An 18,139-nucleotide genomic window follows, 5' to 3' on the forward strand; every position below is an offset into this window, starting at 1 on the left:
CTTACCCAATCGTCACCAATGTATTTATATGGATGCAGACAGCATGCGACAAACTTATTTTTTATGACAACTAATGGCTATGTATTTCATTACAAATGTTTTAACATAATTTTATCGATACTTTTAATAGTTCGTGTGCATGCCGAGGTTTTACTTTAAAATTTAATGGAAAGTTTTCCCATTACAATGAGTAGAACTTAACCTTTCGTTGAATAATGTTTCTCCTTTCATTACAATTATGTAACTGATATTCGGTTGTTCAGGCCAGGTTACTAATGACGTAGTTTAGTTTTATTTGGCACTCAAACACAAATCATGGTAAGATACAAACAAACAGATACATACTTACACATACTGATGAATGACTAGTTACGTAATACATGACATAATATAACAAATATGAGTTCAAATAAATAAATATTACCATGAAATGCTAACCATTACCAGGGATAACACAAAACAATAAAAATGATTTCACTTATTTCCATTGTGGTCCTTGATATTGGCAGCCTGCCACAGAAAGTCATGCTACTTGTATCAATGGTTATTACCGTGTAAGCACACAAATACTAGTTCAGTTAGGAATGCTTAATGAGATCAAATTATATATATGACATGTTTATGAGTTTCACATTTAATGTTGCATCACAGATTTGTCAGTCATACTTTAATCCAACTACTTTAAAGACATTACATATTAATTACAAAATACAATGATTTAAGATCAATATGAAGTAAAGTAAAACATGGTCAATGTTTTACTAAAATTGTAATAAACAGGTACAATAATTAAAGCTAATATAAAATTACTGTGATAAAATCAACTTGCCATTAAGTGGGTTTTGATGGCTTGCTTAAACGCATTGAAAGAGTCGATACCCCTAAGGCTTATTTCGGCTAAGTTCAATAACCGTCTTATAAAGTTGGTATAAAAACAGGTATGTAATTGGTTTAGCCACCCAGCATTTGACTTTGTTGCGATAACCTATCAATACGACTGGAATACTTCTTCTTGAATTAAGGTAATACTTATTATTGTGTAATCTATTTTTACTACATTTGTGTATAAACGTTTAATTTTACTGGTATGCTAATTTCTACAATACATTTTTATACTAATTGTGACATACTTTAAAGTCTTCATTAATAGTGCTCTGGACAAAGAATACTGTTTAAGTAAGCCTATACACACTCAACATCAACAAATATGTCGTACAATATTTCGAACAATAAATTAAACACATAATTAATTAAAGAACAAAGAAATATGTTAACCCTTTCAGTGCGGGAACCGAATTTTAAAGGCCTTTGCAGACAGTTTGGATCCAGATGAAAAGAAAAAAACGTGCAATTTATATTAAAAAGCAAAATAACATGCCCGTCTTTAAAAAAAATATGTTTAAAATATCGGTTCATTTATGAAGTATGATGCATTTCGTCGACAAAATAGCAAGATACGTACCACCAGCGTAACGTTTAAACTATCCCATACATTTCAAAGCCTGCCAGTTGTAGTGGTGCGTATGCTTTTTGTTCGAGAGTTCCCGGTTTCGAGCCCAAACGACGGCAATATTTCTTTTCTTGTACTTATAATTATCTTAAAGTCTCATAAATACTCAAAATCAACGAATATTTCGCAAAATATTTCGTCAAATAAAGTAAACCCATAAAAATCAGTGTTCCTTATAGCAATAACCAAGGTTTCAGTGTTAGATGTGTAATGGTAACATAGATTTAACGAGTAACAAAATGCTCGTTTTTTGTGTGTTATTTGGTGACAATATATTCCATGTAAAGTTTCCGCGACGATATCAGAACATTAACGAGAGAACGCGAGACTGGATTCGGGCAGCATTGGAAGAACGACGCATTCGTGTGAGCTACCATTCCAAATATAATGGTTTTGTTATTAAACTCAATTAATGACACATGTCCATTAAATACTGGATATTATTTTCTTGTACAAAAGAGAGCCAATTAAAGTAAACAGTATCAAAAGACTAATCGGTTTAAATTTGTATTGAAATACTCATGTTTACTCATGTTATACTTCGTTTAATATTGTAATGGTTCGATAAAAGTGGTACTATTCATACCATATCCAGAAATGGTGTAAGAACGCCTACCTTTATAAATTGATTATTTTGAAAAAAAAACTCATTCATTATTCTAAGTGAAGTCTTTCAAAGTCGATCATGGGTAGCTGAACTAGATAAAAGTCACGCTGATACATTTCCCACAACCCACTCAACGATCAAGCCTAAACATCTATAAATCTCAGCGGGTTAAAGTTCGGTGTAAGGCTATAGAGAAAATAATCTGCCATTCAATTAAACGGGATTAGTTTTATTCAGCAGGTGATTAATATTGCTAATTGTGATAATCCATGTTAACTATGCTGGCCAAGCTAAAGAAAAGGTTATTGGGTCCGATATGTATTCATCGCCTCGGGTTTGATTACAACGCTTCTTTATAGACAACATTTCCAATCCAACGTTCACATATTGACAAATATACAGTCGTCTTAACCCATTTATGCCCAGTGGACTCTCCCATCCTTCTAAATTGGATCAATTTATTTCCAAAATTAGGGTTGTCAAGTATATTTATTTCTATATTTAGAATATTTCATAAAGAAATTCATTTAAGCAAACAGCGCAGACCCAGATGAGACGCCGCATTATGCGGCGTCTCATCTGGATCTACGCTGTTTGCAATGTCCTTTTTTCAGGACGCTAGGCATAAATGGGTTAATTATTGTCACATATTTGATAAAAATGATAATGAATATAAAAGAGAATCCGAGTATACATGTATAAAGCAATTATCGTTTCGGTTATAAGTCACGTGTTTACCTTATTGAGAAAATTGTATCCATCTGCAAAGCTCATTCCAAGGAGTAAAAATTGTGGGTTCGGTTCCGAGAAACGTTCAAGACTTTGAATATGTAATAATGTTTAGGCTTCAAATCTCTTATAAACTGCAATAAACAAGTGTACGACCGACGTGTTTTAATTTGTGAAATTGTTACACATATTCGAGGTACTATTATCATTTTTATGTTCAAACTGATCATTTTGTGTTAAACTCAGTTTCATTGGTCAACTTGACATATTTTATGTACTGTACGTTTTCATTGGTTAGACTATTGTCAGTGTGCAACCTTAGATACCCTAATTACAACGCACGTTTTTGTATCCGTCTCAGTAAATGTCTGCGCGAAAAGTACCATGATTGAAAGATTGATAGAATTGAGCGTCTGTACAAATTCGAGACCTAGCTAGTTTTGGAATGTGACAGAATACGGTCCATCGTACATTGTACGGTGACTCGAATATGCCTTAGGAAAATAAAATATATTTAAAGAAACTTGTTCACACATGTGTGTTGATGTTGATTTATGTATACCGCATGCCTTAATTTGACCGATTTAAACATCTGGACTAAAGAGCTCAATATTAGAAACAAGGGTAAACAATCCTCAAGGATTGAACTCATGTTATCTGGATTTAAACAGAATCGCATCAACACAGAACCATTGCGGTTATCATATTTATCGATGCAGTAACTACATTGTGTAATTGTAAGTACTTTCCAAGTCGTCGACAATTTTAACGAAAACAAAAAATACTCTCCACGTGCCAAATCGATAAACGTCACAAACGCCTTATTTGTTCAGTTTAATCTAAATATTGCCCACAAATAAAACGGTAATTAATGTCAATTGTTATACCCATATCGTTATAAAGGTCCTTACAATCCTCTTTTCAATTTGATATCATCGACAAATTGTTTAATCAGTAGTCAAATCTTCAAACTGTCTACGGGGTCCTTTACATAATAAACATACCAAACTACGTAGGCCAACATCATTTGTCGTGCATTTGTTGGCGTTGGTTTGAAATTCAAAACAAGTACCAATTGTTTACGTTTTTTCCTCTGCACTTGAAAATGCGTTAGTATTTCATCCCAAAACAATAGTTCTATTTTGGTTTTAATTCTTTGTCGTCGAAAGTAGTTGTGTTGGTAAGGAATTAAAATACACTACAAACATTTTGAAAGGAAGAGGAAATACGGAACACCGAGTTTAATACAGATGGTATTACATTAAAATAAATACAAGTAGATTTTATTAAACAACTATGTGCATTTTATATATAACTGTCTTTATACATCGCATAAATTACAAACACTTGTACTAAATTCAAACGAGATCCATAATTATGACAGGACTTTTAGAAAACATTATCTTCCGAAAAATAAGGACGTTAGGACGCGGGGAATATTTAGAAGGAACTAATTGTGTTCTCTTTTCTTTAAATTATGAGGTAATGCATTTCATCGCCAATATCATTTGTATTGCAAATATTATATTGCCGATTCTAATGATTTGTGAATTTTTCGAAAAAATATCAAACCGTTTCTACTGGGCTTCAAGGATTATCGGTACGGAAATGTTTTTTATTCTGAATCTTGGAAAGTATGTGTTTATTTAAAGTTAATAAGTTTGCTCATGGATACATTAATGTGTATAGGTCCCTGTTTTGCTTGTGTATTTAATTTAGTATTAGAATAAATCATCCCTAAGTAGTATTGTTTAAATATGCATATGTTTGGGTCTGTCTTGGGACGTTCTGAGATCATATGGCAGAAAGCGATATTTGAAAAAATAATATTTTAAAATGATAGTTGCAAAATATAGTTTTGCAACAGTTAAGCGATGCATCGTTCAGACAATAATTTCACGCATTGATGAATACATCTTGGGCGGGCTTTAAATGTATGGGGTAGAAAGATGTATAAAATAATTCAAATCAGTGTTCCTATTTTTCATCTGTCTATAACTTTATTAAAGGGCAGGTACGTAGTCATGTAGGTTTTCCAATATGCATGAAAACATGTTCAGTCCACTATGTGTTCATATCTGTTTGTGTGTTAAAATATGTAAACGTTTCATTCTGATTGTTTTATATGGTAAATGTGCGTGCTTATTTTCAACATGTATTATAGTTAATCTCAGTATTTAGGACTAAGCACTTCTACTTGGGACTCAGTATCGCGTATTTAGGACTTATACTATCTTTGTATCGCCTATGTAGGATTTACTATCGCATTATTATGAGAGAGTGAAATGCTGAATGATTTTTCAACCGTAATATTGGGATTTTAAAATACACTCTTTACAACGCACAGCCTATGTTAAACTAACAGCCAATCCACTATGGCGTAATTTAACTATGAACGATATGCATATGAACACTTGAGTCTAGTTGTTTACCGCATAACGTAAGTTGGACTCTCTGACTTATTTTGATCAGTGTCAACTATATGCACTCATTACGCGAATACCTTGACTCATACGTGCACTATCGTTTTAATGATCCACGTTATGAATAGATTACGGAAATTACAATCTAAGCCGTTTACGCACAAGTGTTTGAATGCACACATACGCACTTGTAAATGTGATGTTGTAAATGGTGAATATTATATTAGCCGACTGTCGCTGACATATGTGCGACACTTGATGTTCGCTGTGTGAAGCTCGTTGCAGAAAGTGAGTTATTGTTGTGTTTTTATCAATTTATGTTTCCCATTTATCAGCGTATAATGTGAGAGTGGAGAATTTCATAGACCGTTTGGAAATAAAAATAACGTTCTTATAAAGGCATTTAAGTGATAGCTGCAGATCTTGGGAACAAACCAAATAAAAAAACGTACGAGGTTTTCAACAACAATGTTTAGAACTAAGCAACACTGTTTGGATGTTAAATTTCAATACTTGCAACAAATATATATTATGATATGTGTATGTCTTATTGTGTAAATAATACGACCACTGAGGTAGCGTTTTCCTTAAAGACACCAAGTACTGGTTCTACCCAGGAAACGTACTCAAGCACGTTTCAATAAGCCTTAGGCTTTCGACGCAACCGAAATACATATAAATAAATATGTTTAAACGTAACAGAAAGCAAGCATTTGTCGACCAATCAGAATATGTTTTTATATAAAAGGCATCAAGTGAGAAAATAATTGCTAGTTACCATAACTTGTTGTTATGACCATTAACTATTTTTGGTGTCATGAATTGTAAGGAGTATGTCTATCTTATTCTTACCCAAATCCCTGAAGCCTTTGGAGTCATAAATTGTAAGGAGTATGTCTAGCTTAATCCTACCATAATGCATGAAACTTAGCATGTTCTAGAGCGGATGCTTATTCAGCTTTTTCTACTAACAGCTCAATTCAAATTAATGTGCCTTGTTCTGGGGAAACGGGGCTTAATGTATGTGTTTAAATTGTCGTCCCTGACTTACGTGTGCAGTTCACACAAGCTGTTCACACAAGCTGTTCACACAAGCTGTTCACACAAGCTGTTCACACAAGCTGTTCATACAAGCTGTTCACACAAGCTGTTCACACAAGCTGTTCACACAAGCTGTTCACACAAGCTGTTCACACAAGCTGTTCACACAAGCTGTTCACACAAGCTGTTCACACAAGCTGTTCACACAAACTGTTCACACAAACTGTTCACACAAACTGTTCACACAAGCTAGATATCTGATCAGAAGAGACTTCCTTTCAACAAAAACTAATTTAAAAGCGGAAATTGTCGTCCCTGATTAGCCTGTGTGGATTTCACAACCTATTGTGGGGCGACACTTTATGCACATACATTAAGCCCAATTTTCGCCGCACATGCATTAAGCCCAATTTTCGCAGTGCGAAGTTCAATTATTTTTCAGTGTTTAATAAGTTATGTTTTTGTAAACATATGACTAAAATTTCAAATATAAACGCCTACTTTCTCAAGCAAGATGTTTACTTTAAAAGTATTTGTGAAGTGCGTGACGGATGGATGGCTTGACGAGATGATAAATAGGTTTAAGCTCAATTTAAGTATTCGATTGTAATGTCTACGCTGGTATATTTCGTATGTCGAAATAACGAGTATCCAAAATACCAGATATGTTGCGAGCAAAGATTTTAGCGAATCAAACGTCGTGAAATTAGTTTAAGTTGTAAATTCTGCTTTGTGTTTAATAATTGCTGGTAACCTACAATCTGTTATCAGTGGTCGTCACGCACTGTTCTTTACCGAGCTGTTTACGGAATTTAACTGACTATATTTAGCATGGTTGGTGATGGGTTATCTAAAGTAGGTTTCGAATAATAAAACATGCAACATGTTAAATGTTTTCATTATTATTGTGTTGTTTAATATGTTTCCTCAACGGTTTATAATCGATAACAATCTATTAGATGGATTTCAATCTTAAATCGATACGATTAACATGCCTTTCAGCGCTACTATTTGATTTCTTACTAGTTGAATTATAAGTGTTTGTTTTTTAAGTGTACTTATTATAAAGTCTTTATTTAAATATATAGAACATGCATCTCCTTGTTATACATATTATAATGCCTTGCGATAACCGGCTAAAATTCGACTGCTGCTTATTATTAATTAATTATTTAATTAACTAATTAATTATTGAAACTAAAACACATACTTATAGTAACTATTTAATTGTGTCTTGTTCAGTGAGAGCTGATCATAATGCATGTGCGTAAAGTGTCGTCCCAGATTAGCCTGTGCAGTCCGCACAGGCTAACCAGGGACGACACTTTCCGCCTAAACTTGATTTTCGGTAAGGAGGGACTTCCTTGAAACTAAAAATACCATTCAAGCGGAAAGTGTCGTCCCTGATTAGCCTGTGCAGACTGCACAGGCTAATCTGGGACGACACTTTCCGCACATGAATTAAGCCCAGTTTCTCAGAAAAATACACATATTATCACTGCACTCATGACATGCACAACATTTGTATGTACACGTAAAATGGTATTCATGGATTGTAAATGAATGACACTTACATGTTCATATATTTATAAAATATTCATTTGCAATAAGGCATTGTGTTTGTTTTAGCATACTGACTTGTTAAAAATAAAAAAGAATGAAAAACAAACACCATTTGGTAACCTATACGTGGCATTCACCACTCGAGATACATCTGAGTGGCATAACAATAAATCAAAGCTTTGACAGTGTGGAAAGAATGTTGTCGAGAAAAGGAAAAGATATCCCTTAGCAGTTGCCACGCCCCTCTCCCTCAAACCCCGTAGACTTTGGTGACAATAACAAAACGAAATATATTTTATGTCATTTTATATATATAAGGAAACTTAACAGAAGCGTTAATGATAATATGCGCCAATATATTATAAACATTAATTTTAAACCAATATCGCACTGGTCATATTACAGCATATGTCGGAGCACATTAAATCTCGGTTATGGAAAACTTTGCCGCAGCCATTGAAGTTTCAACCTTCATAGTCATGTAACATAATTCAAAGAGATGGCAATTCATACGATGAAGTGCTCATTTAAATTTTATTCTGCTAATAAACTTGTCCTCAAAATATTATAATAAATAAAATACATTCATTAACTTTCGAGAGCGTTAAATATTGAAGTCCAATAATTAAAATTAATTTTCATTATGTGCATGTATTACATTTGAAATCTGTTATACAACAATGTTTAGATTTGAACTATTCGTCGCAGATGTCGACACATTTTAATCCATGTATTACGTTACAGTCAGGGCACAAGATGAAAATCATACGTAAGGAAATAATTATTTTTGCGCAGCCAAAAACAAATCAGCTTGTCGAAAGCGGACTTTAAGGTAATTGTATTTGCACAGCCAAACATGCAATTACGTTTCATGTCTTTTTAATCGTGGAATGCCCGCAAAACATGGTATCGTTTTCGCGTGACATGCTTAACGTAGTTTGATATGGTGAACACGCTTTAGGAATGTTTGGGAAATATATGAGATGGCAAAATGACACCAATAAAATTATAAGTTGAAAAAAATCAGCAGCTTTCTCGCCTGCGTGAATTGGCGCCCCTGAAAAGCCTCTTCAGTCTGCCTCCAATGTATTTATATTAAGATGCGAGCGTCTAAAATTGATAATAGCATGGCAGTGTAACCTTCTTTTCTGTATGTATTTTTTTTTTAATTATCATGCGCGTTCTGCATAGGCCTAACCCTACCCCATAAACCGGATTAATTAATTCAAATTTAATAGTCATTGACAATGATTACGCCACTGACGCAGATGTTATACATACATGCGGAATTAAATGCCTTCTCAGTCGTTTTACATTCTATACGGAAGATAAAAACTACTAAACAAGATAAAGTTGTTCCGAGTTGACAGATTGTATGAATTTGTTTTGCTTTTTTGTTGTGCCTTTTTCAAGGTTTATTCTGCACTCACAATAAGTCAGAATGAAATATGGCATGCGCCTTTATATTCAAAATATTACATGCCCATTCGGTAAAGTGAACACCAAAAAACAGCAGTATCCATTACAGATTCGTAAGGCCTTCAGTATCCATTATAGATTCGTAAGGCCTTCAGGAGAAAGTTTTACATTTTATTATAGAAAAGTGCACGTAGTTAATGAAGTGAAAATGTGTACTGAAATGTGATAAATTGCACAATTGTGATTATTGGCCTTTCAAAACATGTAATATCTGCGTTTAAAACTACTATTCAAATTAACAAGCAAATATAGATCACGGCCGCCAACGCATTTTTGTAGTAGAAAACTTAACCGAAATCGTGTGGAAATATTCGTAAGCTTTTGGACTATTTACTCTCATTTGGTGCTTATGTAACTGTAAGATCCCTTTAATATCGCTCGATTGGCCATTGTCGACTCGAGCATTACCTTTAAGAACCCTGGGTACTCGTAAGTATACTTCAATGTACCCGGGGTACGGAAAATATGTACCCAGGAATATAGCCGGATGCCTTTAACCCATTTATGCCTAGTGGACTCTCCCATCCTTCTAAATTGGATCTAATCATTTCCAAAATTAGGGATGTCTGGTATATTTATTTCTATTTTTTGATTATTTCTTACAGAAATTCCTTTAAGCAAACAGCACAGACCACGCTGTTTGCCAAGGACGTTTTTCTAGACGCTAGGCATACGTGGGTTTATGTTATTTTCCGTACCAGGATTGCAGTATAGTATGCTTTAGAGTACACGGGGTACGTTTTAGTAGTACGTGAGCCGACAACACTCAATGGAGCTTTAATGTCAGAATTGTATTACTGTATTATTAAGTATTCGTATTTGACTATTCAAATAATTAATTAAAATATGTTAATATTCAGCAATAAACCATGTCGGGACATGTGGAGACGAAATCAAATGACTTAACTACCGGCGATCACAGAAAACCCAGAGTGTTTAACGTTTGCCGTTCTGACGTAAGTGACGACGTCATCAACAAGTCGCGAATTCTGAAGACAATTGCGTACGGTCAAGTCAACAAAGAAACGTCATCGGATCCTCGTCCAATTAGATCGAGTTCCGGGTTCCCGATCAACGATGACGTCACTATTGAACTTCGACCTTTCAAGCACCAAGTCGGCGGTCACACGTGTGTTCTGGAGATTGGACGGACGTCGATTTGTAAACCGTTCGTCGAGCGAGAGAGCTGGTTTTATGTGAACGCACCGGACGCATTGAAGCAATTTATTCCAAAGTACTTAGGTAAGTAGATAATGTTTTAGTTTTATATGGTCAGTGGGAAGGTTATATATATCTTCACGGACATGTTTATTGAATTGAACAGAGGAATTAATCTGTATTATACTTAGCTCTATCGATTTTTCTGATTGACTCATAAAATCTTTTCAACAAGAACTCCAGATGTTCCTTCTTAACTTCGTGTGTGTTTGTTTAGTTGTCTATTGTTATTTTATCGCCATTTTCAACAGTATTTTAGTCATGTCATGGCGTCATTTAACCAGCTTACTATATTTTCCTTGTTTGGCTGGTTTATGAGTGCGTGCATAATTCTTATGTCATTTTCTGACAACTGTTATACTTGAATAAGAGGTAGCGAGAGAAGTTATATCCATATAGTTATGCGGCCGGGTTGGTGATCGGACCCACAATAATCCGCTTTGTGGCCCATCTGACTACCGTTGGACATTCTTTCTTTTAACTCAATGCTTCATTTAGCAATTTCTCATGATTTAACCTTAAAATATGTTGTGGAAAAAAGTACCAAAATGCGGAGAAAAAACAACAACAGCAGCTCCGATTAATCACACGAACTCGTGAATCAGTTTTGAAAAATTTGGTTTTGAAATAAAACATCAACAACTTACCGCATTTCATGAAACAGTTAAAAAATACCTCTGTTTCTGGGAAAAAACACTCGAGGTTTTGGTGGCATCGTGTATTTGGTGTCCGCCTAGCCATCAGGAAGTCATTGATGTTATCCCCCATCTGTGATCGTGTTCTCAGACTTCTGTTATGACACGAGAGCGACCATGTAAGCGTCAGGGCCCGTGTCTACCCACAGGTTCTAAGACTGAAGTTTAAAAATAAAAATAATAATCCTAAATCTGCTTTATTGTTTAACTACTTGAACGTAAAGTCTAGCATTGCAGTTAATACATTTAATGATATAAGTATCATATAGGACAAAATGTTAATGATATACGTACCATTTTTGCATCTATATATTCAACGTGTGAGGTGTTTTATTGAGTGCACAACTTTACTTTATTCTTAGAGTGGGTTTGTGAATAAGGGCTCTGACTTTCGACGCTAAAGAGCAAAATTGAATTGGTCTAAACATAAAAATCTCAATTTCAACTTAAGGTGAGACCTACGTAAGCTGCGAAGTCAAGGACTCCCGGAAGTGCCTCGTGGCGACCGTGCCGCGCGCGCTGATTAAAGACGCCGACATGTCGCGCTACGAGAACGCAGGCACGTGCGACTTCCTGGTTGCCAAGCGACGAAAGAAGCAGCCGAAAAGTGATATACTGACGGATGATTGGTAACTAGACTGTCCCGATCATATGATGAATCGAATACAAAGCTATAAACGCGTAATTTTAAATGCATTTCTTTCCCGAACGGATATTGAATATACATATATTAAAATTAATTGTTCAAAACACACACAAAAGTATTTCACGAAAAAAAATCTAGTTTGATTCTTTAGGCACGATAATTATATGAATTCAACGTTGTTTTTTCTTAATGATTACAAAATATTAAGACGGTGGAATTTATTAGAACTTTATCATGGTAAAAAGCACTTTTATTTATATAAAACAAAATGGGCACTATTCATGACGTGGTTATATGTAGTTGTTATATACAAATAATTCATACTTGATAGTGACCGTTGATCTAGTCACAGACGTCGAGCGAAATGTGTGTGGTTAAACTATATCAAAATCAACGAACAGTTTAGCCTCGCTATAGTAAAACGGGGCTTAATGCATGTGCGCACATGCTAATCAGGGACGCCACATTCCACCACGCTCACTGTATCTTTTTTACTTAGAGGAGACTTCCTTTGAACGAAAACTTCCATAAAAGCGGAAAGTGTCGTCCTTAACCCTTTGCATGCTGGGAAATTTGTCGTCTGCTAAAATGCCGTCTGTTGAATTTCTAAAATTAGCATTTTCTTCGAATTTTTTTCAAAGAATACTATCAGAATAGCAAACAGTTTGGATCCAGATGAGACGCCAAGTTCTGTGGCGTCTCATCTGGATCCAAACTGTTTGCAAAGGCCTTTAAAATTCAACTCCAGCGCTTTAAGGGTTAAATTAATTACGTTGTGCGGACTGCACAGTCTAATCTTGGACTACACTGTACGCCCATGCATAAAGCCACGTTTTTTCTCCCAGTGCGAGTCTAAAACATATCATAACATAAACCGAGTAGTACTTTCATGTTATCATTTAAAAAATGTTTGTCTGATCATATCAGAATCTATGCAATCTTTGGTTGGTCGCTGGCGAATACTCAAATATTGTTCTGATCCCAAAACCATTGGGGCTACCGAGTTCGTTGTTTAACTCCTTTCCATCATAACGATACTTTGCTGTCAATCTGGCTTTTAACAACGATAAAATAGATTAACTTTTCTTATAAAATGTGTTATGTTTTTCTGCAGTGAACTCCAAGATACTTCGAAGCTCCGCTCATGGAGTAGCACGTGCGTTGACAGACAGATCAGTCGCTATGGATTTTGGGCCAACAACCAGCCTCAACGTATCCTTAACTATTTGTGAATCATGAAAACATTCCATGCCCATATTTAGAATAAAATATTAGAATAAAATAAAGATTATTCTTAAAACAGGAATATTCAAAAATTGCTTTAATTTCAAGTCGAACTTTTGCATCAACTGTCTCTATTTATATCATTTTTCATGTATAACATTATGTTAATGACATACACACCAGTGGAAGCTTGTAAGTATTTAAACGCTGGGCGTATTTGACTTGGTTCCAAGTCTTTTCTTTATTCAAAAGTCTAAGAATTGGTTGGTGAATACGGGCCCGGTGTTCTGTCATAATTAGCGTTGTTTCTTCTGTATTCTGTATGTTCATACACTTTATAAGACGCTTTCCGTTAGTGCATTCGTCGGCACTCACCTAGGCATCCGGTTCATTTCTCACTCACGGCGCATTAGCTCTGGGTTCATTTCTCATTCATGGCGCATTTGAGCTTTGGGTTCATTTCTCACTCATGACGCATTTAAGCTTTGGGTTCATTTCTCACTCACGGAGCATTTGAGCTTTGGGTTCATATTTCACTCACGGCGCATTTGAGCTTTGGTTTGTTGTCTCCGTACCGGATTTGCTGGGTTTGCTCCGAGTAATACGGAAGCGCCGCAGCACACGACTTTTCCAAATGTTTTTTTCATAAAAAGCTGAGAATTGCAGGTTAAATAACAAATTAGTCCCTATGTTTGCGGGTTTAGTCATTTTATTAAGCGTGAGTGCTCACAAACATACCTCATAAAGCTTTAAAAAAGACATACTGCACAGCTTAAGTTGAATAAATGAGCTAGCCATGCTTTAGTTAAATTCATTCATTATCATCATCATCATTATAATTACCACAGCAACAACAACGACTTAACAGAAGTATCACCGTAAGCCCCCTAATTAACAGTTTCATCAACATTAGAATTAGAACGCAATCTTTTAAGCCATTAACATTCATGATATGTTGTTTTTTGCCTACACCGGTATATTGCCAAATTGAAGTTATTCTTTTTAAGAATATATCACGAAAGTTAATTGCAAGCTTGCAACTTTTTCATCGGGGATGCGATTGCAGTGTTCAAATAGTTCTAACATCTAATAACAAAACGGAATTATGTATGCTCCTTAACGTAAAATAAGGTTTTATCATACTTGAAAATCTCGTCTGGGACTGCGTCAAGCCGTGTATTATGGATCTCAAAATGGGCACACGACAATTCAGCGAAAATGAAAACGAGGCAAAGCGGATGTTAAAAGAGCGCAGGTGCGCGGAAACCACTTCCGCCTCGCTTGGTTTTCGAATCTGCGGGACTCAGGTAATAGGTCACTTCACACAATTATGCGATTAAAAAAATATCAGAATTTTGATGGCTGAAATTTTGAATTTACGAATAATCAACACACTCATGATAGAGTTAGAAACATAACGTTTTTCATCTAGCAAAGTAGCAAGGCCTTTTACCTCGCTTTAAATATAACTACCGGTATTTCAGTTTAATACAAAAACACTTATATTTTCCTGAGCTATTTTCTTAATCATAAACTGATCATATTGGCAATATGAGGCCGAAATCAAGCAGATTTAATTAACACACTGCGATAAATGATTTGTTATGAACTACTGACTTATAAGTGAACGTTGTTTAGTGATAGGTTTTTGTTTCCAGAGTTATCAGCTTCAAACATCGGCCTACATCTTCCACGACAAGTACTACGGACGATCACTTAACGAGCTAAGTACAAAAGAGGAGCTACGCCATTTCTTCCACAACGGCGTCTTTCTGCGCTGTGACGTCATAGAACAAATGATTAAGAAAATTTTGTCACTCGAATGTGTTCTAATTAAAGAAAAACATTTCAATCTGCATTCCACATCGTTGCTGCTGTTATATGACGGTCATATTTCTGATGACGTCATCAGTGACGCTAGCGATCACGTCATGAAAAAGAACAGTGTGCCGGTAGAAATGCGGAAAGGTGATGACACTATTATTCCAAGTAGCTCATTATCCAACGGGATTTCGACTCAGCCAGTGTGTTTACAAGACAGTTCAAAGTGTGATGTACAAAACGAAGGGCTGAAAATGAAGTCTTTCTCTGACGTCAAATCTTTTACGCGAGATAGTGCAAATTGTGATGTTCCCAATGCAGGGCTGACATTGAACACTTCATCTGACGTCAAATCATCGTCAAGCGTCAGGCCACAACACGAGTCGCGGTTAGACCACTGTGATATCTCTCACAGTCGATTGGTCGGCAGAGAGAATTGCGCTTTGCCTCACGTCGAATTCCTGCCCGTCGAAAAAGGAAATGATTGCATCATACAGTGTGAAAATGAAAACGTAGAAAACGCACCTGTGAAAAATCCTTACACATTGAGACATAATGTAGAAAGCATAGAATCGTCCTCAGAAATCAACGCGATTGTCCCAAAGGTAATAAATGGGGATAAAGTGACAAATGCCAGTCAAGAGCGAGTTTTGACTTCAAATGTTGAGCAACAATGTAGGGTCGATATGAGGTTAATAGATTTTGCTAATGCTAGTGATAAAACGTTCGACATGGAGAATGAAGAGAATCGACCGATTCTATTTGGATTAGAAAACCTGAAAGCAATGCTCAATGAAATTCTCCAAGAGGAGATCCATCATCAGTAACCGGTGATCCACTTAAAAGTACCCCGGATAATCTTAAGTATACTACAGTGTAGCCCAGGTACGGAGAATACGTTTAAAGGCATCCGGTCATACCCCGGGGTACTTGTTTGTATATTTTTCGTGCCCCGGGTAATTTGTAGTATTCTTAAGAGTACCAGTGGTATTTTTAAGTGGTACCTGAGCCGCCAATGACCAATTGAGCGCAACTGGTAGAATAACGATTTGACATTAACCCTTTGCATGCTGGGAAATTTGTTGTCTGCTACAATGTCGTCTGCTGAATTTCTAAAATTAGCATTTTCTTCGATTTTTTTTCAAAGAATACTATCAGAATATCAAACAGTTTGGATCCTGATGAGACGCCACGTTCTGGATCCAAACTGTTTGCAAAGGTCTTCAAAATTCGGTTCCAGCACTGAAAGAGTTAACTTTTCAAGAATAAAGGCCAAACCTGTTTAATTCTATGCTTATCGTCATCGGGCCTGATAGTTTCTCGAATGTCGTAAAAGAAAATATCAATTTTGAAATTTTGGTAAAACAACTGGAAAACATGAACAACTTTGGACAAAAATCCGTTTAGTGTCTTTTAATTTGCGTAAACAAAATGTGCAGCTAACAATAGTGTAGATAGAAAGTACTAAATGTTCAGATGACATCACACAGTTTTGTAAATTATCATTTCTTTTAGTTTGTGTGATTATAATACTGTACTCATAATTTCCACCGAAATCGGGATATCAATTTTAATTGAATGTCCTAATTTTTACTATGAATAGCATTTTTCACCTTGTTTTAGAGCCTGTTAAAACTAATTCATTCAAATTAAGATCATTTTTCATAATTTATTTTAAGTGTCCGTTTATCCAAGGCAAATCTCGTTACACTTTCATTTACATAGCTTATGTGGATATTTATTACTCATATATATTTCATACATAATCTAGTGTCCTAGAGGTAGATATTTTTTATTATCGCATGTGTTCATTCTACCAGATATTTATTAAACATTAGGTATATGTGTAACACAGGCACCAAAAAGACTCATTGGATTTTGCTATACATGTGTTTATATATTTTGTTTACGAAATGTGTATATACTGTTTTATTTTACACTATACTGTGCTAATTGTTATGATTACAAACTGCCTACATGTAAATTATGTATTTATAAATGTTATATTTTGTCAAATATATGTGCTTATTTTTCGCATAAGATTATTCGGATAACTGTAAATATATTAAATGTATATATTTCTACTTAAGGTTATTTATTCATCATTTTAAATTTCTTTTCTTTATATGTCTATACATTAGAAATAAATGACTTTTACATCGTAGATTTAACATTTTGTAAATACGTATTTGTTATCGTTTTTCGCTGAAATTTTCGTTTCTTTGTTTATCAATAATACATGTCTTATGATTTATAGTTGTTTGTTATTTTACAAATCACAGAGTGCCTTGTCATTTCCGTGTTTATTTAAATAATTTTGTCATTGTCGACATATGTTTTTTTGCATTTTTCTAAATAAGAAATATAATTATATTTTAGCATAATAGACACCCCCATAAACAACACAGTATTTTTGTATATAAACTATTTATTAAAGCATACTATTATGTGTTTAAAATAAACAACATGTGTATAACTTGTATTTTATTTAGTATATATAATGTTACATTCTGTTATTTTTTATTGCAATTAAATATATATTTTTGTACATTAATGGGGTTTGTTACTTTTCGGTCGCAGTAATGCTGATTATGTTGATAAACCTCATATGTCATTAACCCTTTGCATTCTGGGAAATTTGTCGTCTGCTAAAATGTCGTCTGCTAAATTTCTAAAATTAGCATTTTCTTCGATTTTTTTTTCAAAGAATACTATCAGAATAGCAAACAGTTTGGATCCAGATGAGACGCCACGTTCTGTGGCGTCTCATCTGGATCCAAACTGTTTGCAAAGGCCTTCACAACTCGGTTCCCGCACTGTAAGGGTTAAAAAGTGACCTGTATTTAAATAAACGCAAATTATATGTTCGATACTAAACTTTCATTTAAAACTTGCATTCAAAATCTTTAACGTGGAAATGGTGAGTACTCGGTCACTTTTAGATAAAAATAAATAAAATAATGCGGAAAGTGCAACCCTTTACGGCATGCCCAATTCAAGACGACCATCCTTAAAACCACCTTCAAGCTTTTTTCGACCGCCGGCAAAAGATAACCTGTTAGAAATATGACTATAAGTAAATGCATGTGACTCAATCATACAGAAACAGTTATTATGATATAATATACTTGTTTTTACTTATTGCAAATCAAAACACGACTTATCTGATTTTCACTACAGGTT

General features: G+C 34.9%; 1 protein-coding gene across 8 annotated transcripts in view; it reads left to right on the forward strand.

The window, feature by feature from the left end:
- Nucleotides 1-17,510, forward strand: part of LOC127854871 (inositol hexakisphosphate kinase 1-like) — a 31,858-nt gene extending 14,348 nt beyond the window's left edge. For 2 of the 8 annotated variants that reach the window (XM_052389965.1, XM_052389969.1), the window contains 6 exons: nt 8,618-8,705; nt 10,213-10,594; nt 11,717-11,894; nt 13,026-13,123; nt 14,267-14,442; nt 14,794-17,510. In XM_052389965.1, the coding sequence (XP_052245925.1) occupies nt 10,222-10,594; nt 11,717-11,894; nt 13,026-13,123; nt 14,267-14,442; nt 14,794-15,783 (1,815 nt within the window). In that variant the 5' untranslated portion in view covers nt 8,618-8,705; nt 10,213-10,221 and the 3' untranslated portion in view covers nt 15,784-17,510. The other 6 variants (XM_052389962.1, XM_052389964.1, XM_052389967.1 and 3 more) reach the window with 5 other exon arrangements.
- The last annotated feature ends 629 nt before the right edge of the window (nt 17,511-18,139 follow it).

The sequence above is a fragment of the Dreissena polymorpha genome, chromosome 13 (assembly GCF_020536995.1).
Source record: "Dreissena polymorpha isolate Duluth1 chromosome 13, UMN_Dpol_1.0, whole genome shotgun sequence".
Lineage (NCBI taxonomy): Eukaryota > Metazoa > Mollusca > Bivalvia > Myida > Dreissenidae > Dreissena > Dreissena polymorpha.